Here is a 23080-nt window from a genome sequence, read left to right as displayed (position 1 = left end):
AGGGCACATAGTAAGACTCACTGGTTGAAATATGAATATGCCTCTTGTAAAACGTATCACCTGTGTAATTTCAGCAGCCTTTGTGTGTGTGGCGCGCACACAGCAGACGGCATCCGCCTGGTTTTGGAGAGACACAGACACGCAAAAGATTTACATACGTGACCCTCCTTCCCGCTCTGTCCCCAGTCTTTGTATTCCCCTAAAGGCTTCATACGACTGCATCACTTTGCCTGCAGCTATTGTACCCAGTCTCCCCCTCTGGTTAAAACGAAGCAGACTTTAGAAAACCACAATGAAAACCCCCTGAGAAAACAAGTTGCCACTCAAAGTGATTTTCCCTCTCACCCTTGATACATCTCTGTGTTTCACATCCAAAAATAGTTGCGCTGCTGCTGTGATCAGAATAGGTAGCTGTTGAATGTACTATTCACGGGGCGATATTTTTTTTACTGACTTGTCTTCGTATGTTTGTGTTTGTGTGTGTGTGTGTGTGTGTGTGTGCGTGCGTGTGTGTGTGTGTGTCAGTTGAGCCCACACAGCTAAAGCTGTTGGGTTCATTAACGGCCATCGAGGGACAGGACTTGAGTCTCAGCTGCTACGCCTCGTCCAGTAACCCTCCCGTTCACATCCGCTGGTGGCTGGGCTACAAGGAACTCAACACCACCGTTGTCACTATGGGAGAGGTGAACCACACGCAACACAAACTACACGCTCCTGAAATGTCGGCCGGTTGGACAAGAGCAACGCTGGCAGGACACGGCCGACACTCTTGTCATGCGACAATGGCGGTCGTGCTCATCAGTTTTCCATGTTATTCTGAGAATGTGTATATTTGTTTCTTTTTTCTGCAAACTCCAGGCAACAGACATGCAAGCTAATGCAGAAAAACATTTCCCTTCAGTCAGGCCTGCCTTCAGGGTACCCTCAAAATCTATTAAAATACCTCCCCGTGAAATAAAAGAATCCCCAAAATATAATTTGACCTCATCTAAATCTTTATAGATGAAAGAAAATGGTACGACCATGAGCGGTCTCTGAATAGGTCTGCTGCAGCTTTGCAAATGAATTAGCGGATTCCAAAAAGAGTATTATAGCTGGTCCTCTCTCGCTCTCTCTCTCTCTCTCTCTCTCTCTCTCTCTCTCTCTCTCTCTCTCTCTCTCTCTCTCTGTTTTTGTATGTTAATAAGATCAAAGTGAATAAAAGCTGACACAGAAGATGAGTATTATTAAACAAGTTCTTTATTCATCTGGCACCAGCATTTTCATTTGATCTTACACAGAAGATGAGTATTATTAAACAAGTTCTTTATTCATCTGGCACCAGCATTTTCATTTGATCTTACACAGAGCACTCAGTGTGCTGTATGTGAGCTTTAATGCATTTGAAACCGTGTGAAGTTAATGAAGACTGACGCTCCTGTCCGGGCGTCTTTGTCTCTCTGAGTGTGGCTTTTACAGTAATCACCACAATAATAGCTTTAATAACCAGATGTGCTGCATAGGCATGACCACTATCAGGCAGGTGCAAAATGACACTTTGTTCAATTTATAACAGTGTGCAAAGCGGGAGAGTCAGATAAATATGCTTATTTATCACAGACCATGCACAACATCAGTTATTACAGCAACTAATTTGCCATCTGTATTCACCAAGACAAGCCAATGATGGATGTTTTTCATGGTGATTTTCTCTCTCTGCCTCTTTCTCCTGCAACCAAGGATGCTTGAACAAGTCTGTCTGTCCCCAAACTGAACTGTCTTGTGGGCTTTGTGTCGGCAGGGTGACCATGGTGGGATGACAACCATATCCAATATGACCCACCAGGTCTCCCGGGAGGAGGACGGGCTGAAGCTCACCTGTGAGGCTTTCAACAAGGGCACACACTTCTCCAAAAGCAAGACTGGCACCCTAAGTGTTTTTTGTAGGTGAACTCCAATGTATAGTATATTCACAAGACATATCAGCATCTACATTGTATTAGATTCATCAGTTTGGTCATACCTAAAGCCTCGTACCTCCTTTGATCGCCCCCCATTTCCGTTTTCTGCTTCAAATGATTGGAATTATCTGCACCTGAGCTGAAGACATTCTACAATTATTCCACTCTCCTCTTCATACAACCAATATTGAAGGATCACTGCACTTGCTTTTAGCGTTCATTGTTTCCTAATATATATCACCGTAAACATTTGTTTCAACATGAGTCGATCCAACTAACCAAAATGTGTGTAGTAAATGTCATGAATAAACACCAAATTCTCCCTTGACACAGAATGAGACATTTTACTCCAGATTTAAGTAATGGGTTTTGTTACAGTCAAAGTTTTGTGCAGCTTTTCAAATTTAAAAAAGAAACCATCATTCACTGCAGTTTTCTGAAGTGTCTCTACCATCAGAATAAGAACTGATCATCTGTATATAATAGACATTAGATATCAAGAACTAAAACTACAAAAATACTGTACAGTATCAACATATGTGAAAATGTTTTAAGTAACTATGAAGTTATGTAACGGTTGAAAGGAGAGACACATTTTTAAATAAGTCCCTATCTGTGGTTGAGTAAAATTTTTAATTTATTTTTTAGTGAGGAACTGAGTTTTGATCTGAAAACTGTCAATCCTTTTATACCAGACCCTCCTCAAAAGGTGTGGCTTGAAGCCCCTCCACAAGACGTCCCTCTTCGTTCAGGAAACGTCGTCCGTCTTGTCTGTTTCTCTACCGGGGGGAATCCCACCGGGACTCTGACCTGGTTCAAGGTGAGAGTGTTCCGCATGCACATGTGTGTCTGTATGTGTGTGTTGAATGATTTGTGTATACCTACCTTCCTCTGTGTCCTCCCTAATATAGAATGAAAGGACAGTGACTGATGCCTCCAGGCAGACACCCTTTGATATGGGTGTAGCTCGAGAACTGATCCTGGTCCTGACAGCGAGTGACAACATGGCTACCTACCGCTGCGACGCCACAAATGAGACAAAGGAGAGAATCTCTGCCTACACGAAGCTCATGGTTCACTGTGAGTAAGCGGCGAGGGCTAAGACATAAACACAACCGCTTGACCTTTATTCCTGTCTCACTGAGCTGAGAGAAAAGCACAATATAAGATAAATGGATTTGATATAAAGCTAGTGACACAGATTTCTTAGCTGCAGCATTTCATACTGTTCATCTTGATCTAATCAGCGAGTCAAGATTGGATTTTCTTGTTTACTCCATGGTTCTTCAGTCACAGCGATAAGTATGAAGATCGCAGTGAAGCAGGATGTGCTCCGCCGCGGCCAGGTGCTTACTCTGGACTGCTACGCTGGAAGCAGCAACCCCCAGGCCAGCATCTCCTGGAGTCTGGGCTCACTCAGGTTTGCGTTGGCAGCGGGCAATTGTCCTGCAAGACAATAAAGCCAAATCACTGGTGCAGGCGCCTGTTCGACAGATGTTTAAGCTGTTACTTGCATGATATTTCTGTGAAGTTGAAATCCTTTGTCGGTTGGTTTTTTGCTGGATGGTTTTTTCATCGTAGGTTCCAAGGGGATGAGCAGGCACCCAGGATGGCTCAGTATGGCGGTGTTTCAGTGCACAGCTCTCTAGCCCTCAATCTGAGCTCCCAGTATCACAACCAGAAGGTCATCTGCCAGGCCTACAGCCCTGTGTTGGCAGAGGGGGCCAACACATTCTTCCAACTCAATGTGCTCTGTGAGTACAGGATGAATTTCTGGTTTCCTCCTTTTCTGTTTTAGGCGTTTTGTTTACTTCTCTCTTTCTGGTGAGCGACCAAGATAAGGCTGTTTGCATAACCCTTAAACGCTTCATAATGATGATCAATAATGGCAAGGATAAAAAATTGCTTTGCTGGTGTACTTACTGCAATATGTGTATGTGTGGGGCTGCTTTTGTTTACTGGAAACCTTTGTTGTGATTTGTGGGTCTGTGGAGCTCTGCGGCAGTGTGTCCTAATTGTGCATTTGCTTTGCTGCATGGCCATGTTTGTCTTTGATGCCATTTCACAGGCGGCAGCCAGCCACTGCTTCAAAGCTCAGTGCTGTGTATGAGCATGAAGGAATGTCACTGTGTGTTTGTGCGGAGCTGCAGTTGGACAACAGCACTGTCACTCTTTGTTTTAATGCCTGTCCCTCTCCCTCCCGCGCTGCTTTACTCCCCCGTTGTCTAAGTGTGTGAAGTTGGTTCGATCTGGATTTATTGGTGGGATGTCGACTTTCTACTGGTCTGACTCTCATTAGTGTCTCTTAGCGCTTTCATGCTCAACATGTTTGGTGTGTCTTTTATACTCAGTTTTGCTGGTTCCAGTCATTCGGTGGGGCAGCGTTTGTATCCAATGCCCCTTTTCATAAATATTTGGTACACAGCCAACTTACTGTAGCTGTATTTCTGTGCTGCTTCTGCGTCAGACCCACCAGAATTCAGCCCAGATCAGCCAATGGAGGTCCAGGTGGTGGAAGATGACATGGCAGCCATCCCACTGCTGGTCTCAGCTAACCCAGAGGAGGTCTCTTGCATTTGGCTGCACCACGGAGAGAAGCTGGTCAAAGGTGATCCCAGGCTGTGTGATGGCTCTATAAACCTGGTCCTAGTTGAGCTGAGCCAGCAAGTAAGCACTCAGCTCTGCCATTCAGGGTCTGAATAAAACATGGCAGGTTAGCCAGCGTGGGACCCTGCCAAATGTGATTCTCATTACGGCTCTAATGTATGCAGTCTAAATGAGGATTGCTGTCTCCCTGAATACAACACAACGGTTCTAAACCTGGCTTCTCCTCCAGGCCAGTGTAGTCAGGGCTCAGCTGCACACCCCCCACCCCCACATCCACTTTTTTTTTAAACTCTCTTAGCTCCATTATACACAGCCGACATCAGAAAATGACTGTATCCTGAATGCAGAAACCCACATTTTGCTGTGTGCTGTGGTACAGAAGGTGTCTCTCACGCAGCCTATTGTTGGCTTGATGTGGGACTCCAGCCAGACCAATCAATATTGCAGGATTAGATGTCACTTGGAGACCAGTGGCCAGAGGACACGCAGTTGATGAGCATGTAATGAATACTTAATTTCCCATTTGTGTGTATGTGTGTATATATGTGTGTGTGCGTGTGTGTGTGTTGTGTTTTTTTTCTTTTTTTTTTGTGAAGAGGGTGATCTGCACTACGACCATTCACTGGAGATCAAGAATGTGACAAGAAAAGATGCCGGAGTTTACACTGTCAAGTGTGCAAATGATGAAGGTGTCAACCAGATCTCCATCATGCTGACTGTTCATTGTAAGAACCTGCACGCACAGAATGAATGAGTGGACACACGCACGCTTCCGCCTACGCCCGGTGATTGACTCTGATTTCTAAAGAGGACAGCACTTGTTTCGGCCTTAAGATACTTTAATGATGCTCAAAGTTCACTCGCAGGTACCTGAAAAATGCATATATATTCAAAGTATCCTTTCTCTGTATTGAATAGAGATTTCAGTCACGCATTAAAATAATGTGTCTCCACAGCCAAAGACACAAATGCTTTTCAAAGATCAGTCAGAATGGTTTATGGTGCCTACAATAAGCTCTTTCTGATAATCAATGATACATCAATAACTTAAAGAATTGTAATAATTCTTCAATAAAACTAACTTTATAAAGACATTGTGTGGGCAAATTTGCAAAAGTGTCATTCAGGTTAAATATGCTTTAAAAGTGAATTTACCTGGGCAAAAAAAAACTTTTGGTCACCCTAAGCAACATGCACAAGTTCATCCATATATTTCTCCATCATAATTTTATAGAGTTGCCACTAAGAAATAGTTTTCAGGTTACATAAATGAAAAAAAAATGACCTCCAAGGAATTAATGACTAAACTAATAGGAATGGCTGCAAGAGTGTAATACATGATACTGAAATTGTGCTGTTTTTAAAATAACTGTCAGCGTTTTATTCTTCATGCTCATCTCTTTTTGGGGGGAAGGTTGTAGCGTGCCAAATTTGCAGGTATCGCTGTGGCCCTTTGAGGTCACAAGTCAGTCGAATCATTTACCTGTACCAAACAAAAACCTGCCTTCCTTTGAAGAAGGAAAATGAGCAGAGTTTCTCCTGCTGATAATATTCCATTACGCGTATTGAATCTGAATCCGCCAACAGCATAATTTTAAGTTAAGCGCCCAAGTATCAGGACTGTCAGGCCATCATCGGACACTGACAACAACACTAACTATCAGAGCCTCCTCGCCAACGATGCCTCATTCATTAGGCCTCCATGCAAGGCTGTCCACCTCCAGCCCCAGGCCCAGCCTGCAGCGCCAGGCCCTCTGCTCCAATACTGATGATTTAATAATGGGCGCGTTGAAAATGTAGGTCTGCCTGATTCACCAAAGCCCATGGTACATGCCTAATGGATTCTGCCATCTTGATCTGACTGGGCCTGACAGTTGTAGATATTCATTATGTATGGAGGATTGTAGTAGCTTTTATGTGTGGCAGTGTAGCCCACTTAACAATGTCGGTCTTGGTTAGAAGGGCAACATTGGTGGATCCCACTAACCCAAAGGTCTGTGTCTCGCTCGTGTTTCCCACCACTGTTCTTCAAGAGCGAACATAGGTTTAGACAAGTAGGCACTAATGGCCTGCCTTGTTGCAAGTATATGGCACCCATGGGAAGTGGGAAAAAAAAGAGCTGGAGGGCTAGCAAAGAAAAGAAGAGGAGCCTTGTAGCGTGGATTCGGAGATACATTTAAGGATAGATGGATAAAGTGAGGAATTACAGGGAGGAAAAATGGTCAGTCTGCAAGAGTCCAAATATGAATTTACTGCTGTTAGAGGGCTTCATGGGTCACATAAACAATTTCCAGTTTGTTTGCAGAAGACTTTGTGATGATTTAACATATAGGAAAGTTAATTACATTGTTTCCAAAGCAGCAGAGGCTGATTACCATGGGGTTATGAACATTTTCAAAGGCAAACAAGTGTAAGAGTAATTATACCAGTGCGGCATGCATTTTTAATGGATTGTCAAAACCATTTGTTCCAGGCTGACATTGGTGTTGCTTCAATTGTCTATGTTTTTAACTCTTAGATGCTCCCGGTGTCAGAGCGGAGAAAGACCCCGTGCTCGTGAACTTGGGGGAAACAGCGGACCTTATATGTGTGGCTGACGCCAGACCCATCATACCTGACATGTTCTCCTGGAAATGGCTTGTAAAGGCTCCCTACACACACACATACCCACACACACACACACACACACACACACACACACACACACACACACACACACACACACACACACACACACACACACACACACACACACACGCACGCGCACATCTATAAAAAGCAAAACAAAACAGCCATTGCTTAAAATATATACTTTATTTCCCTGGCTTTCTTTCTGTTATTTTATCTAGTCTTTCCGTTTATCACTGGCCTTTGTAAAGGCACAGATGCCCCATATTTCACTGCCTCTAACTATCCTTCCACCCCACCTCTTCCCGCTCTGCACCCAGCCCAAATCCAGAAAAATAGCTTTCATTACTGCGGCGTGACTAAAGGGCACATTCGTCAATGTGGCGTGGTCGCTGTATCTACTGATGGCTTCTCCGGTCTAACCCACCCCCTGGCAGTAGAATGGGTCTTGTTTTCAACCTGCACATTCCCTCTTTTTTCCTCCATTTGTGTGTTTCTCCAGTCTTTGGCATCTTACTTCTTTGTTCTTAGAGCCTTTTCCCGTCTAGACCCTGAACCCTGTCCTTGTCGCGCGACTCTTTCTCCTCTCCTACCCGTCTTGCTCTCCTGCAGTAAGACAGGTAGGCGAGCTGTCACCCAGGAGGAAGGAGGTATGCATTGAGGGATAGTGCCTGTCCACTGCTTATTAACCTTCACTCTGTCTTCCACAGGGGGAAGAGGAGGTGGAGATGGGAGAGGAGACCCAGGAAGATGAATCGGGCCTTCTCACCATCCATGAAGTGACTCGGGCTCATGCTGGTCTTTACCAGTGCACAGCCGACAATGGCATAGGGCTCGCCGCCAGTGTAAACATGCAGCTGGTGGTGCAGTGTGAGCTTGTAGTATTTATATTCGGTGACAGAGGGAAATGTAACATTTCCAGAGATGTATTTGCAAGGATCTATACATATTTGTTGCCAATGTTGTCAATAAACAGACTTGTGCTCCGACCACTTTCTGCATGAATAACCTCCATGCCCGTTTCACCGTGTGCAGTCAAACCAGAGCTTCGGAAAGGGCCCCAATGGAGGAAGGTGGCGAGCAGAGGGGATGGCACCACTACAGCCGAGGTCGTGTGTCAGGCAGAGGGCATCCCCCGCGTCGACTTCTCCTGGGAAAAAAACGGCGTGCGCATGGATTTTGCCAACCCAAGGTCGGAGAGAATTAATTTCCCATTATGTTCTGTTGTCAGCATGTGATTACATATTGATGAGTCCCTACAATTAGGTTAGGTTCAGCCAAAGCACAGTGTAATAGTTTGCTACCCTTAAGTATTTCACTGCTAAATCCAGATTTTGTGCATTTTTTTGTAGTTTCTCTATGCAAATACCCTGTTTAATACATCTTTTGATGTGTGAAATTAGGTAACAGAGCAATCTGCAGGACATCACAGTCCCCCGCTGTCTGTCTGCTCAGGGTTTGTCTTTGTCTTTGTGCTCGCATGTGGGTGTGCATACATTTGTGCTGCAGGTATGAGGAGCAGACGGTGAGGGAGGGCTCCTTCCACACCAGCACAGTTCGAGTGGTGAATGTGAGCGCACTCTTGGACTATGCTGTCTTCAGCTGCACCGCTCGCAACCCACTTGGGGAAGACAAGCTTGACATCCAGCTCGTCAGCACAAGTACTGCATCTACGTACCTTTTTTGTGCAGGGGTGTGTGTGTGTGTGTGTGTGTGTGTGTGTGTGTGTGTGTGTGTGTGTGTGTGTGTGTGTGTGTGTGTGTGTGTGTGTGTGTGTGTGTGTGTGTGTGTGTGTGTGTGTGTGTGTGTCTACGTCCCTTTGCAGCATTTCTTGTCAGCATTCAAAATGTTGTCAAGTCATGAGCTGAGAACAACGACCCTATTTCACCTTTGGCAGTGTACCTGAAATACTAAAGCGCAGGGTTCTTAAAGATGTAATGTAATAGTTTTAAAACGTATATAGTAAGAAATCCGTGACCATGAAGTAAATCCAGTGAAGTCAAACTGACAAAATTGGACTGAAGCTTTACTTTCATTATCCTCTGATGTGAGATATTTCTACCTGTTTGTTGTTTGGTTATACGGCCAACACTGAACCTGCCCCGTTAGGTATCATTATTATTAACACACAGACTGTCGGACGGTCAAGTAAAGTGATTAACAAGTTAGAACAATGAGTAGTTAAACTAACAACTTCATGTTCTGTTTGTTGGAGCCCTTGTGGGCAAAACTAACTTATGACTGCTTTGCATAAATAGAAATGATCAGTTCAGGGGTGTCAAACTCATATTACTTCAGGAGTCACATAGAATTTGATCTTAAGTGGGCAGGACCAGTAAATGATTATATTATAATATATAAATAACTAGAATTCTAAATATCTGTCTGAAGTTCACATTTACATGAAGTAATCGCTTTCTGTCATTGTAATGTTCTGAATCCTCAACAAACTGCCAAAGAGATTACTCTGAGCCATGATGCAATTGTCAGCTCAACCTGAAATTTGAATAAAATAACAGCAATTTCAATAATGTCATGCCTCAGTTCACCATATGTTCTTTAAAACCTACAGATCACAGTGGGTTTTCATTTATTTATTTACTATGTACACTTTCAAAGGCATTGAACATTTGGCCACATTTAACTGGAACTCAAAAATGTATTGGCTAGTTCATATTATGATGAGAATAACTCTTCAAATTCTGAATTATCATTAATGCATTCTACATATGTTTAGTAATCCTGATCACCTGAACCGATTCACTACACGAAACAAAGTTAATTTGAAAGAGAATCATAATAATAAAGACTCCTGTGGGCCTCGCAGATAATGTCCGAAGTTCCTACAATTGGAACATTTCATCTTGCGGGCCGGATTGGACTCTCAGGCCGGCCACTTCTGGCCCGTGGGCCGTACGTTTGACACCCCTGAGTTAGTGGATTTGGCACGAAACCAACTGGATTTGTGTAGATCACAGCGCTAAATGTTGTCTTTGTTATGAGTCATCAGCATTTCAAAATGTCTATTTATCCACCTTTTTTTTAAGCGCCAACACAATAGCCTGTGAGAGCCACTGAGAATCCACATTTCAGTAAACTGGGGTTGCTGCTGAGAGTCGGTCCTTTAAGTAAACTTAGTCCATTCCTCTATCTCTACCTTATCGTTTAGCCTTTAGCACTGCTTCACTTTCTCCTCAGATAATGCTGCAGTGATACGCTTTACTCTCCTGGCATGTTTAGACTTCCCTACCTTTAAGCTACCAGTGTATCTGTGCAAAACCCACATTATCAACACGGTCCAGCTCTCAGCGAAAGCCCCCAGCCATCATTGGTTGCATTTAATGTTTACTATAAAAACCATAAAATACAATCCAATATTGGCCCTGTTTTTTCCCCAGTCACTTTTTTTTTAGAGCAGTGAATATTCATAATTAATCGGATGCAGTGATAATACATTTTATGTGCCTCCTTATCATTTTCAAGCCCGAGAGGAAGAGAGAGGTTTTTTGTTTTTTTTTCTTTGCATGGTGAATTTTGGATTTGAAGAAAACGAGATCCAAATAAGGTTGACCTTTATGCCCTGGAATCTTATGAGTTGAGCTGATAGTGAGAATTATTTACTTTGCAAACTGGGCTGCAGCCTGGAGCAATAGATGAGCAGTGTATCTCCTTCTTATGTTGCTACTCGACTATCTCTCCTCCTCCTCTTCTTCCTCCTCCTCCTCCTCCTCCTCCTCCTCTCCTTGACTATCTCTTCCTCTGCCCCCAAAACCACCCTGTCTTTTTTTCCCTGTGCTCCAAATGCAAAATAATCCACTTTCCCTTCACTACGCTCAGACTGAAGGCCCAGATCGCTTCTTTTGATCTTTGCTCACGATATTGATAATAATCAAGAGGCTTCGTCCATCATTGTACGACTTTGGTTTGGATAAACTGGACAAATAAGCCACTTTGTTCTGAGAGGGGATCAGTAAAGGTCTGCCTGTGTTTCCTGATCATTTATACAACAAAGCACAACCTTAAGCAAGAGGAAATGAGGACTGACGCAAAAAAACGCAAAGCCGCCGCTGTCAAAAATTATGTTTATTCAAGCAGACGAGACGCTGGGAAAAGGAGAGAAGCAAGCTTTGGAAACTCGCTGACAAGTTTCGACCATGTTGATCATCTGTCTGCCCTGATTAAATTCTACTCGCTATTTTCCAATATTTGTCATCAGTGTTCCTCATTAAATCCACCGCGCTCTTATTGTAATACTTGAAATGATGTGTTATGAGTCACAGCCTGAAATCATACAATTACATGACAAAAAAAAAGTCCCCCCCCCCCCCCCCCCCCGAGTCCTTTTCCTCTGAGGTAGACTGTTATTACCAGTCCTTCTGACACATATATCTTTGCAAATAATTTTGTTTTCAGACACCGCTGTATGTAATGGGAAAAGCGAGAATATCTGAAATCATTTTTCTTCCTATTCTCGTTCTATAAAGAAGAACATCAGCTCTACAAGCTCACTTAATAATATAATTTTGTCTATAACAGCCTCCATGTGGCGAGGCGGGAGGCCTCGGGAAGGCGCGGGCCCACAGACAGCGGGGCCTTATGTGTTATTTCAGTCTGCAAATATAATCACTCGACTATATAATGGTGCTTACCTCAATTTCTTAGCACCTGAAGCCTTTTCAAATAGCCCCCTGTTGACTGAGGGGGTTCAGCTCTCACAGAAAATCGAGAACATGTTTGCTTTTCCCACCACTTCCCCCAATTTTTCTTCTTTTCTCCTGCCTCCAGGTCACCCAGATCCTCCATCATCATTCTGCAAACTCACCGTTACCCACGACTCCGTCACTCTGGAGTGGATCCCAGGTTTCAATGGTGGCCGGCAACAAAGATTCCGGATCAGGTCATGAGAAGACTGTAGTAGAAGAGAGGCACTAAGAGTTGTATTTAACAAAGCATTTTAATTTTTTTAATTATTTTTTTTTGTGGTTGACAGATATCGTGGGGATGAGTCGCTCAGTTTCATGTATGTGGACGTTTTTCCTCCCGGTGCGACAATCTTCACCGTGACCGGTCTGCAGCCTGCTACCGGCTACAACTTCTCTCTTAATGCCCTCAATGCAATAGGAGAGAGTAGCTATGCTGACAACAATGCAATTCTTACAATCACCACCAAGGGTCAGTTTGGAGTAACCCTCAGCTTGACACTGAAAGGACTGAACAGTCCAACCTTCATATGATACATTCAGCATGAAGTTCTGAAGTGTGGGGGAATGTTTTTTGTTTTTCCTGTGCAGAGCGACCGGAGCCTGACGACGTCCCGTCAGATGGAGACTCGGGCTCACAGAGTAAGTCTTTCACCGCAGCTCCATGGAAAAGCTCTTAAGGGCAGTTGGAAATTGCTGTTTGCACAGTAGTGAGATTCATTTGGCTAAATCATGTTAATGTATGCACCTCCAAGACTGCTAATGTTTGCTCTAAAAAAAAAATAAAAATGTAGTGGTTGTCATGGCGCCCACCCATACTTCTTCTTTTCCTTTTTCCACCTCTGTTAGTTTTGAATCGATAACTGAGAGACTGGTTTGGCTCTGCCTCGGTCAGTTTTTATCTTAAAAAATGTCCATATAACGTCCTCTTTGAGGAACTGATCTAATGCGGTTAATATTCTGCTCTAGGTCCCAGTGGGCTGCCGGCTTATCTGACGGTGGTGTTCACGGTGGTGTTTGGAGTGGTGCTGGTGTTGAATTCACTGGGTTGCTACTTTGGACTGAGGTGGAGAAAGAGTCGCGGCCAGACAGGTAACCATAATTATCTTTTTATCTGTGGATGTGAGAGGGTTTCTCCCACCGCTTTCTGTCGTTGTAATGTTCTGAATCCTCAACCAAACTCTAAAGAGATTACTCTGAGCCATGATGCAATTGTCAGCTCAGCATCTCACTCCCTCCTCATCTCTCCATATCCCACTTTCTATTCGTCTGTCCTGTCTCCTCTCCTTTTGCTCATTCTCTAAGCCTCTACCTCCCACCACATTCATCCCTCAAAGCTGTCACTTCTGTGTTTCATCCAAATCTTTTATCTCATTTGCTAGCTTTATGTCCTTCCTCTATCGCTCCTCTTGTCTCTTTCTATTTGTTCTTCAGTGTGACTGTCAAGGTCTCCCTCTCAATCTTTTATTTTTTATTCCTCACCTTCCTCTGCCCTCAGCTTTTTACGTAGATTTTTTATCCCCCCCCAGCTTACTTTCTTTCATTCACTGGCACTGTCTGGCCTTTTTATTGCTCCGATTAGTTTCGGTACGTATGATATGATACTCCTCTCTTCAAGTTCTAATATTACCAACATTAAGCCTCTTTCCTCACAGCAGGGGGTGGAGAGGGCAGCGTGCTGGATGGAAAGAAGAGCGGAGAGCAGGGGTAGGTTAAAACCCTGAAGTTACACTAATAAATAAAGATACACACTCCAGTGGCTGATGAAAACTGCCAGACAGGCACAACAAAAGGCTTCTGTCAATATCCATTCACAGCAGTGTCATCACATTTGCTTTGTCAAACTCATCTTAGTTCAGCCACATACAGACCGATTTGATCTCAACAGGGCTGGACAGGAATATCTTAATAGAATCATCTGTATATTGCATCTCCAAAGTTTTTTGCTCAATTTTACATTACAAATTATGAACTAGAAAATGTATGTTCAATTTTTGTGTTTGCCTGCTGCTCGCTGCTGATTAGTACCCCCTCCTTTATATTCTTCACCATAATCCCATCAATTTTTAATTGGACAATTTTTCAGTTTTTTTTTTACCATTTTTGTGGAAAATGTTTTCTGAATCATTAACAAAACTCATAGCACACTATTCCCCAATTTTACAAACGTTTTGATGTACTTTTGTTTGCATTATTTAATTTCAATGCATTTCAATGCTTTTTTTTTTTTTTTTGCTTTAATTGCGATTTTTGATTTGCCAAATCATATTGAGGAAATGATTTGCCAATTCGTTGACAAATGTCATAGCAATAGCACACTATCAACAACTTTTCCTGCACATTTGATGTTGGGTAAACAAAAATGTGTACCCAACAGCAGACAAATAAGAAGGACAAAAATGGGTCCCTTGAATAGTAATCTTTGCACCTTTCCACCTCTTAAAGAGGATTAAAAGTAAGCAATAAAAAAGCTCACCTTTAATGCACTATTTTATGTATTTAAAAAAAAAAAAATACTATTTTGAACATGAATTTCTAAAGTGGAAAAGGTTTAATTTTTAACTGTCACTGTGTTTTGTTAAGCCCAATGTTGGCAAAAGTTGGATTTAGTCAGTTTTTTTAATTTAATGTGTAAGTTTTTCTAGTAAGTTTTCTAGTAATCTCAATGCTAGTTCACTAACATCAGCGCACTTACATCTTGTTAACGATTTTCGTTCTCATTGCTGCTGAGACGTCAACTCTGAAACGTTCTGACTACCAGGCAACAAATCGAGAACAGAAATTACTTCAGTTGAAAAATTGCAGTTAATATCTTCTTTGTTATATTTTTTTACTTTTCAAAAGGCATCCACTGGGCTCGATTTGACGTCGCAGGCCACGCGGTCAACATATCGCCCATAATGCATTGCGATCAGGCCCTGAGCACGTGCAGTAAACATGCTACTGTTTGCATCAAGAGGCTTGAAACGGCTGCGGACTCAAAAAATAATTCTCACAGATAATAAAAATTGGATTTTTCTGTGCAGGTCAAGCCGATCAACTGTAACAAACTCCAATAAGTATGAGAGCAAAGAAAAGATCAACGCGGCAGCGCAGCGCACCCTGCTCATTGACTCTGGATCTGAAGCAGACAGCAACGTCTACGAGAGCTACGTGGCGGTAAGAACTGGAGAGAGGAGGAGAGGCGGGAGCCGGGTGATGAGAAAAGGGCAATTGAAAAAATATGCAGAGACACAGAAAAGGTTGAGTAAACAGATGAGGGGAGGAAAGAGGTTAGGCGGAGGGTAAAGGGATCTGGCAGAAGAGGAAGTGGAGAATTCAGCCATAACAGGGAAAATGGATAGATAAACTAATGAAACCTTTAGCTGTGCACAGAGACGGAACATAGATCAATAACTCACAATTAGCATTCAAAATACACATCGATCTTGAAGAAATTATCATTTTGTACTTTAAAAAGGCCAACGAGGATTTGAACCTTGAAGAAAACTATTTAGTGAGGCAAGGAAAAAAGCCGACAGGCCGTTGCTGTGGGAAGATCCCGGTAATACCCATGAAGACAGACTTCACCTCGCCTCTCATTTACATACGAATATGATAGCACATTTATCTGAAGAGGTGTGAGCCTTGAGTCAAGGTAGTTTCGATTGGATATAGCCGGGCTTTGAAATGCAAGACGACCTGCAAGTTTGTGACTGTACTGAAGAACATCTAGTCAGAGAAAGTACGGGCTCAGGCTCTAAAAACAATAGAAAGCAATAGAAGGCAGCATACCACCAAGACTTTACTTAGTTAGATAAGTTATTTTACGTAGTTCTGCCAGTATCCGTCATATTTGGGTTTTGCAACAATACATTTGCACAATAAGTCATTGAAATATGTGTTTGGATGGAAAAAATACTAGTTTCGAACTTCACTTATTCCTATTTCTGTCGTGATTTTCTTTCTTTTTTCTTACGTGAGAAATGAGGCATGCTGAGAAAAAGATGACACTTATGTGTTAGACTATAAATAAACCTGATTATGTCTGGCATCATATATTCTATTCTATATATCCATGTTGTATTTCGCGCGTGCATATGTACCGCTATATGGAACTACTTCATTCTCGTCTTCTGCCGCAATTGTGTTTGATACAGATTCAATCAGTCGACCATAAAAGCAAAACCCTCCATCCCTGCATGGTTCGTGGGAAAGGATTTGAGGATCCCTGCCCTCCAACACTTCAAAGCGTGCCCTTTGTACTAATGAAAAACATGTGCAATCGCCATTTGAAGGAAGTTGCTTAAGGTCCAACGCTCATCAGATGTTATCTCTCCCATTTCCCAAATTTCAGGACAGCTCCCACCATTATTATTATCCTGCTGGTGACTACCTGCCGCCTCTCAGTCCTCTAGCAGAGGAAATGTCCCATCCCGGTGAGGCACACAAACACGTCAGAGCAAACAAATATGTTGCCGGGCGCAGTGTGGGGGTCAACATTTGATTAAAAGTGGAGCGAATGTTGTCGCCGTTTGCAAACGTTTCAACTGTGATCCATATTTGTGCTGCGAGTGCTCGTTTCCACGCGCTCTTGAAGATGTGGCCCACCTCCCCTCAGACTCTCTCAGCCGGCTGTACGAAGACGTGAGAGAAGACGGCCCGCTTCGGGACATACCCGCTTCCTTCTTTCCTTCCCCTCCACTCGCGTTTGACCGCCAACAGCCTCAACAAAGGAGCGAGTGGAAATCACCAAACTACCCCCAGGTCTGTAAATTTAAAATAAAAAAAACCTGAGTGGTGACGACAGATGTTATGCCACAATTAAAACAGCCGGATGATCTACTGTAGCTTCAGTGTGTGAGCAAATGTGTGACGGAGATGCAATCTCTTCTCTCGGCAGGTCCCGGACAGACTGAGGCACTCGGTGGACGTTCAACAGCCCCAGAGGGTTTCACATCTTCCCTTTGAACTGCGAGGAGAGTTAGTTTAAAAAGAGACTTTGAGGTCAAGCTTATATACTTTTTGCAGAGCTTCGGGGATCAATAGTATTCATTAGGTACAGCATTGTGAGGCAGATATATTCACCGCGGCATTATTCATTTCATTATTTATCAACAATATCTCACAAGTCACCTTGAATGAACCCTTGAAAGAGCATAACCACACTGAAATACCACGGAAGGCGATATTTCACTCCTCAAGTGTTCCAACTTAACAAGTGTTTTAACATTTTTCTTTCAAGGATCGAGTTGACCTCGTATATGAAACACTACGGTGAACTGAACGAGCTGGAGACACTTGAATAATAATAAAAAAAACTAAAAAAAACAGCAGATTGATCTGTAAACAACAAAAAGAAAGCTTTCATAACCTCGCACAATCAGAATGAAGTCTTTGCTTTCAATACAGATTTTGCCTTCTTGCCTTAAAGCCGGTTTGTTGTGTCTTTGATTCCACTTGAATCTCCGCGTGCTCGGTTTCCCCTCTCTTACCTCTGCCCTCCTTCTCGGCGCCTCCCCCGCCGCCGTGGCCTGCAGGTAGGCATGAGTCAGTCGGTCAGAGGCAGAAATGCACTGACGTCGCCGCGGTGGCCACCGAGGCCGGAGCGACGCAGACTTACAGTGCCACCTCAGCAGACGTCATCCTTTTAACCCACCCGGCGTCGACGTTTCCCAACACGCATCCAGATTAGGAGCTGATGACAGCGGCCCGTCCCTCTCCTCTCCTCTACAAAGAGTTTTTCAGATCTCGCAGCCCGTCCATGGGAATCCCTACAATGGGATCGTGGTGAGGGGTATTTAGCACAGTTATGTCTTCAGGAGGTAAAGCCGTATCCAGTGCCAGACTCTAATCCTGTTTTCTCACGGATTGAAGTTCAGCTCACAACATCAGTGACAGAGAGGAAGCGTGCGGGGAATTTGTCTCAGTGAGAGTGGGCAGTCAGGAAGAGATAGAGACCAGAAGAGAGGGTTAGGCTAAGCTGCGACTGTGGCGGGCGTCACTGAAATCTCCTCTGCCTTGTTCACTTCAGAGCCTCGACAATACTTGGAACAAAAAACTCTGATCAACAGAACAGCACAGTGGCACACACACGTCGCAAAAACAGAACGATTTTTTATGTAAAGTGAACATGAGCACACTTTAAACACGTTTGAACACTAATGTTGAGTGTCACGGCCATGTGAGTAGTTCCAAATCTCTTTTTTTTTTTATCACTTTTTTCGTGTTGACATGGCAACCTTTTGAAAACGATGTCCGTTACATTGAATAACAGTAATGCTGAAAACAATGTAGTTACAATGCCAGGCCACCAGTTGACACTATTGGTTGTCTTTTGTGCACACGCGCAGCAGTAGCGTTTCATTTTCAAAATGTTCTACCCTGGAAGCTGTTTTCAAAAAGTTGTGTTTTCAGTGGCTCTGAGCACCGTTGTGACATAAGAACGCCCTCAAAACGCGACAAAAGTTTTCCATTTTGACGGGGCCTCAATGTTCAGTTAGCTCAGCAATATGAGCGCATCATTAATATCATCAACATCCTCTGATGTTTTAAGAGTAAATGTTATTATCAACCAGAACAAGAAAGTTTGAAAGTGACTATAGGCTTCATGAAGAGAGAAATAACAGGTAAGTTTGTATCAGTCAAACTCAGTCAAGAAATGAATGATGCTTTATAATAAAACTGGGGTGTTTTTTGTTTGTTTTACTCAATGAAAAGCACAGAAATTCCACCATCAATCCAATAGTAGGTCTCAGTTCCTCCACAACTGAGACCTAATTAAAAAAAAAAAAGGTTGAAAATATATGCATGAATATCCTCAACATCCTGATATATTGATTCAAATTGAATAAAAAGTGATGTTTTTCTTACTGAATCACAAGTGACATAAAGCAAGCAGACTAAAAAAAATCTAAAAATAAAAAAATTAACAGGAAGATTTATACAGTGGTAACCAGACAAAACCAAGGAAAATTGATATTAAAAGACAAGACAAAAGAAAGAACTTTTAAAAGGTAAACCAGAAGTTATTAGTAAAATTGAGAAAGAGAAAAGTGGATTGAAATACATTTAAGGAGACAGCTAAAGATTATGGAAAAGCTTTTGTTAAAAACTAAGTCAAACTAAATAAAGATAAAAAAACAACAACCTAATATGACAAAAGACAGGTCAACTGAACAAAAATCTCAAACAAAATTAAATATACATATGGAGAGAATGAGGAAAAGATAATGTAATAAGAAATCACACAACATGATTAATAATAAATAACTAAAAGCCAAGCTGCTACAAGGAGTTATCTTTTCTCTGTTCTTTACATGTGTGACTCATCCTGTGTGTGGAACAGCAAACTCATCCTGCAGCCCTCAAACTAAATATATCTGATTGTTTTTATCCACGCAGCTGCAGATTGGTGCTGTCAATGCAGTGGCAGCTTTGTGCATTTGTGTAACTCCATCTATTGTTGTTTACCGTGTTTGTTTACTTCCTCAAAGTTTCCACGGCTCTTTTAGGTTCGGCTGCCTTGTCATACACGCACACAGTAAGGGGATGGGCCCTCATTATATGCCTTCACAGATCTGTTAAGCAAACAGCCAGCTTCTCCTTTTCCCTCAAGTACAATTTGTGGCGTCAGTGTCACACAGCGCACGTGTTTTACTGCACGGACGGCAAATACTGTCTAACAAGACCTACGCATGAATTGAAAGAGGAAAGATTCTAAATTTATTCAAAATTAGAAATTTCATTTTTATCATTAGTGTAAGAAAGCTGATGAGGTCTGCTGTTTTTACTCCAGTGCATTATTTCCATGGACATATTTACTCACAGGATGTGAGGTGATATTTACATCCTGCTGAGATTATTAGTGTCCACACATTTGTCAAAAGCTACATAATTCTGTTTCCTCGGTGCGGCCCTGACTGCCCGCAGATAAATCTGCATGTTTCAATGAGCTATGCTTCCTCACTTAGCCCGGCTATTCTCCATCATGAGCTGTCAAGGTGTTTGTCTCATTACTGAACAATTGTTTAAGTTCCTGTCTCGCTGACTGCTGTTTTCATACCAAAGCCTGTTCATAATGCATCATTTCACAGGAGCAGTAATCTGCTAAACTGAAGGCTTGACAGCTCAATACTGTATGTCAACTTCTATTCCCCCCCCCCCCCCCGCTCGCCTCATGAACATTTTGATCTGTTGTTTTCAGAGAAATCTCCAGGGAGCTCAAACAGACAGGCCGCATGAGTGCACAATTAAGTCAAAAGAGAAAACAAATAAGAGGCTTTAATTACCTCGTCTCTCCGAGTGTTTTTCTCATCCCTCGCAAGAAAAATGTTTTTTTTTTCTTTATTTTTTCTTTTTGCGGGAAGCAAATCCCAAGATTGAACAATTCTTCTTCATCATTTTAACAGGTTGTGCTCCACCACAGAAAGCGGAGTCAATTTCAAATCAAATTCTTGCAAACTCTTGTCATTGCTTGTCATTATTGAGATTAGATTTTTTTTATTATTCTTTTTTTCTATTTCAACTGAGAAATCAAATCAAAAACAACCACAGGTTTTACAAATTAGAACATGATTTTATTGGTAGTTATTACGACTCACTTTGCGGCTTTGCTCTCCCGTTGTTAGTAATGAGGATGTAATTTGCCCCTCAATGTGGAAAGAAAGAATACAAGTGAATAAATTCCAGAGTAGTTTGTGAAAGATAACTGGGAGGGAGAGACACGCTGACTAATGTATGTTGATTAGAGCAGCGTTGGAAGCATCGCTCACACTAAGTTGAACACCTTATTAATCGTTCACTGTTCTTTATTAGTTCATTTGACTTAGTTTACTGGTTTGAATCCCATCGCTCCCGAATCAACTCCTGCCAAATCAAACATGCGGCTCAAGTGATTCATGCGCCAAGACACAAACTCCCCCATCTGATCCAGATGGACCTAAACTACTTAAAGGTTTTGATTTATAACAATGAGCAAATTCTTAACGCTTGGTATTTATTATTTTGGACATAAACTCAGTGCATACAAGCTACAATGAATAGGATGAAATGATGGTGAAGAATTTAAATAAAGGTGTGTCTATGAAACCAGTTTAAAATGAGATGCAAAGACACAACATGCCTTTATTTTTACTCATTGAATCAGCGACTATAATCACTAACTCGGGGAAACCGTCATTTTATTCACACATATTTGTAAAGCTACATCTACAGTTGTTTTTCTTTTTAATTATTTTGAATCTCACGATGACAGCAAACTGAATGAGTTTCCAACAAGAAAAAAACACTCAACCGAGAAGTGCATGCCATAGTATCTACTTCCACATTGTTGTACATTCCTATTGCACATGATAGTTTGTACAGGTATTGTCAAAGTAGATTGTTGTAATAATAATATCCTCAGGCTTTGGATTCCTGTTGACACTATGAACCTTGGATTCCTTTACGTCGTGCAGAAAGAGAATATGCTAATAGGCGAAGGAATATTACCCTCAGCTACGTACAATATGCAAGTGCTGAACGTGTTATTTACCAGCAAATCTTTGTTTTATCCACTCAGAAGACGCTTTAGAGAAGCTGCCGCTGCTGCAGAGGCAAACACGTGTTGGAACACACAAGATCCTGTTTGTGATGATGAGTATGGCCCTAAATGTAAATACTTCCCACTCCTACAGCTCACACACACACGGGACTGAGTATGAGCTGTAGGAAAAGTAATTGGGTTTTCCATTATGTAAATGTATGAATTTTTTAGCAATTGGACACTATGACGCACCCTGTTCTGGCTGGACCTCCCACCTTTTAATCAAAGCGAAGGAGGAGGATGTCTGTTTCTGAAGACAGAACAAACTGTAGAAACAGGCTTGTAGAGGATAAATAGGGAATTAACAATAGCGTGTAGGCTACACTATTGGCTGGAACTGGGTGTAAAAAGCCTCATTTAACGATACAACTATTGTTGATAGTATTGTTGTGTTTGGTTGTTGTGGTTTTTTTCAGCGAAAAGATATTCAAATGTGACACATCTTGTGGACAAAGCTTGTCTTCTGCTCTTGTGCATGAATCGCAGCTTTGTCTGCTGTAACAGTCTCGAGGTTAATGCTTCTGACTGGAATAAAGCTGTCGGGTCACAATCCGAACCTCCATTCAGTTTGTGTTGAAGCAAAAGCTAAAAAAAAAGAAAAGAAGTTAAAATGATAATTCAATAGGTTGACAATGGCAGTTACTTCTTTTTTTTTTTTTTTTTTTTTTTTTTTTTTCTTTTTGCCCTTGTCCTGTTCGGCAGCTTGGGCCAACAATATGATGTGATTGAGAGCCTTCGGAGTCAGAACAGTTTTTGGTCTTGCAACAGGGAGAGACCTGGAGTCTCCTCCTGTTGCCTTCTCCGTCAGAAGTTGGCATGGCTGCCGTACACGACCGGGGGGGAACGCACAAAGAGAGAGAGAAGAGAAGAGAGAGAAGAAAGTCGAGGGGGGAGGGGTGAGGGGGGAGGGGGGAGGGGGGAAGGGGATAACATACAATGTCCTTGTTGTGCTACATATATTATTTGCAATAATCACACTCATCCAAATACTTTCCAACTGTTATTAGATTGAACCAGCCTGAGCAGCTCTATCTAGACAGTAAGATGATTTTCTAGATTAACCAGCCTGAGCAGCTCTATCTAGACAGTAAGAGGATTTCCTAGATTTAACCAGCCTGAGCAGCTCTATCTAGACAGTAACGTGAAGCAGGAACATGAAATAACAAAGAGGCAACAACAAAAGAGGAACATGATTTTTAAAGTTTGAGCAAATGATGACAGACAACAAGCAACTTCAGAAGCACCTTTCGTGAGGAGTGAAAGTGTGTGTGTGTGTGTGTGTGTGCGTGTATGTGTGTGTGAGTGTGTGTGGCTTGTCCACTGGGTGTGGCCGGAACTGTTGTGGGGGGACCCGTGGTGACACCCCGGGGTCCGAGGCCACCGCGCCCGGACACCGCCACCCCGGTAGACAGAAGCCCCCCAGGCCCGGGGAGACCCCAGCGAACCACCCCAGAGAGCCCCGCCCACGCCCATAAAGCACCCGACGGAGAATGCAGAGAGGAATCCCCCCCAGGCAAGAGGGGCCCACAAGAGAAGGACAAAGGGCACAGGGCCCCAGGCCCCGACCCAAGCCGCCAAGCCGAGAAAAGGCCGGAGCAGGGCCCCCGGGCCGAGCGGGCCGACAGCCCCCCCAACCCCGG

General features: G+C 42.8%; 1 protein-coding gene across 1 annotated transcript in view; it reads left to right on the top strand.

The window, feature by feature from the left end:
* nphs1 (NPHS1 adhesion molecule, nephrin) overlaps nt 1-17290 on the top strand; it is a gene marked incomplete at its 5' end in the record, with an annotated part of 39264 nt that extends 21974 nt beyond the window's left edge. The window contains 21 exons of the mRNA XM_080470809.1: nt 526-683; nt 1781-1922; nt 2636-2760; nt 2852-3020; nt 3231-3360; nt 3522-3694; nt 4408-4548; nt 5144-5272; nt 7066-7187; nt 7886-8045; nt 8211-8367; nt 8685-8836; nt 11961-12072; nt 12166-12347; nt 12467-12517; nt 12845-12967; nt 13531-13582; nt 14902-15034; nt 16212-16293; nt 16476-16621; nt 16758-17290. Coding sequence (XP_080326935.1) covers nt 526-683; nt 1781-1922; nt 2636-2760; nt 2852-3020; nt 3231-3360; nt 3522-3694; nt 4408-4548; nt 5144-5272; nt 7066-7187; nt 7886-8045; nt 8211-8367; nt 8685-8836; nt 11961-12072; nt 12166-12347; nt 12467-12517; nt 12845-12967; nt 13531-13582; nt 14902-15034; nt 16212-16293; nt 16476-16621; nt 16758-16847 — 2729 coding nt within the window. The 3' untranslated portion in view covers nt 16848-17290. The remainder of the gene's footprint in view (nt 1-525; nt 684-1780; nt 1923-2635; nt 2761-2851; nt 3021-3230; nt 3361-3521; nt 3695-4407; nt 4549-5143; nt 5273-7065; nt 7188-7885; nt 8046-8210; nt 8368-8684; nt 8837-11960; nt 12073-12165; nt 12348-12466; nt 12518-12844; nt 12968-13530; nt 13583-14901; nt 15035-16211; nt 16294-16475; nt 16622-16757) is intronic.
* Between the last annotated feature and the right edge of the window lie 5790 nt (nt 17291-23080).

Source organism: Lipophrys pholis (genome assembly GCF_963383615.2).
Source record: "Lipophrys pholis genome assembly, chromosome: 9".
Lineage (NCBI taxonomy): Eukaryota > Metazoa > Chordata > Actinopteri > Blenniiformes > Blenniidae > Lipophrys > Lipophrys pholis.
The sequence above is the reverse complement of the archived record's forward strand: the minus strand, read 5'-3'. Positions and strand labels throughout refer to the sequence as shown.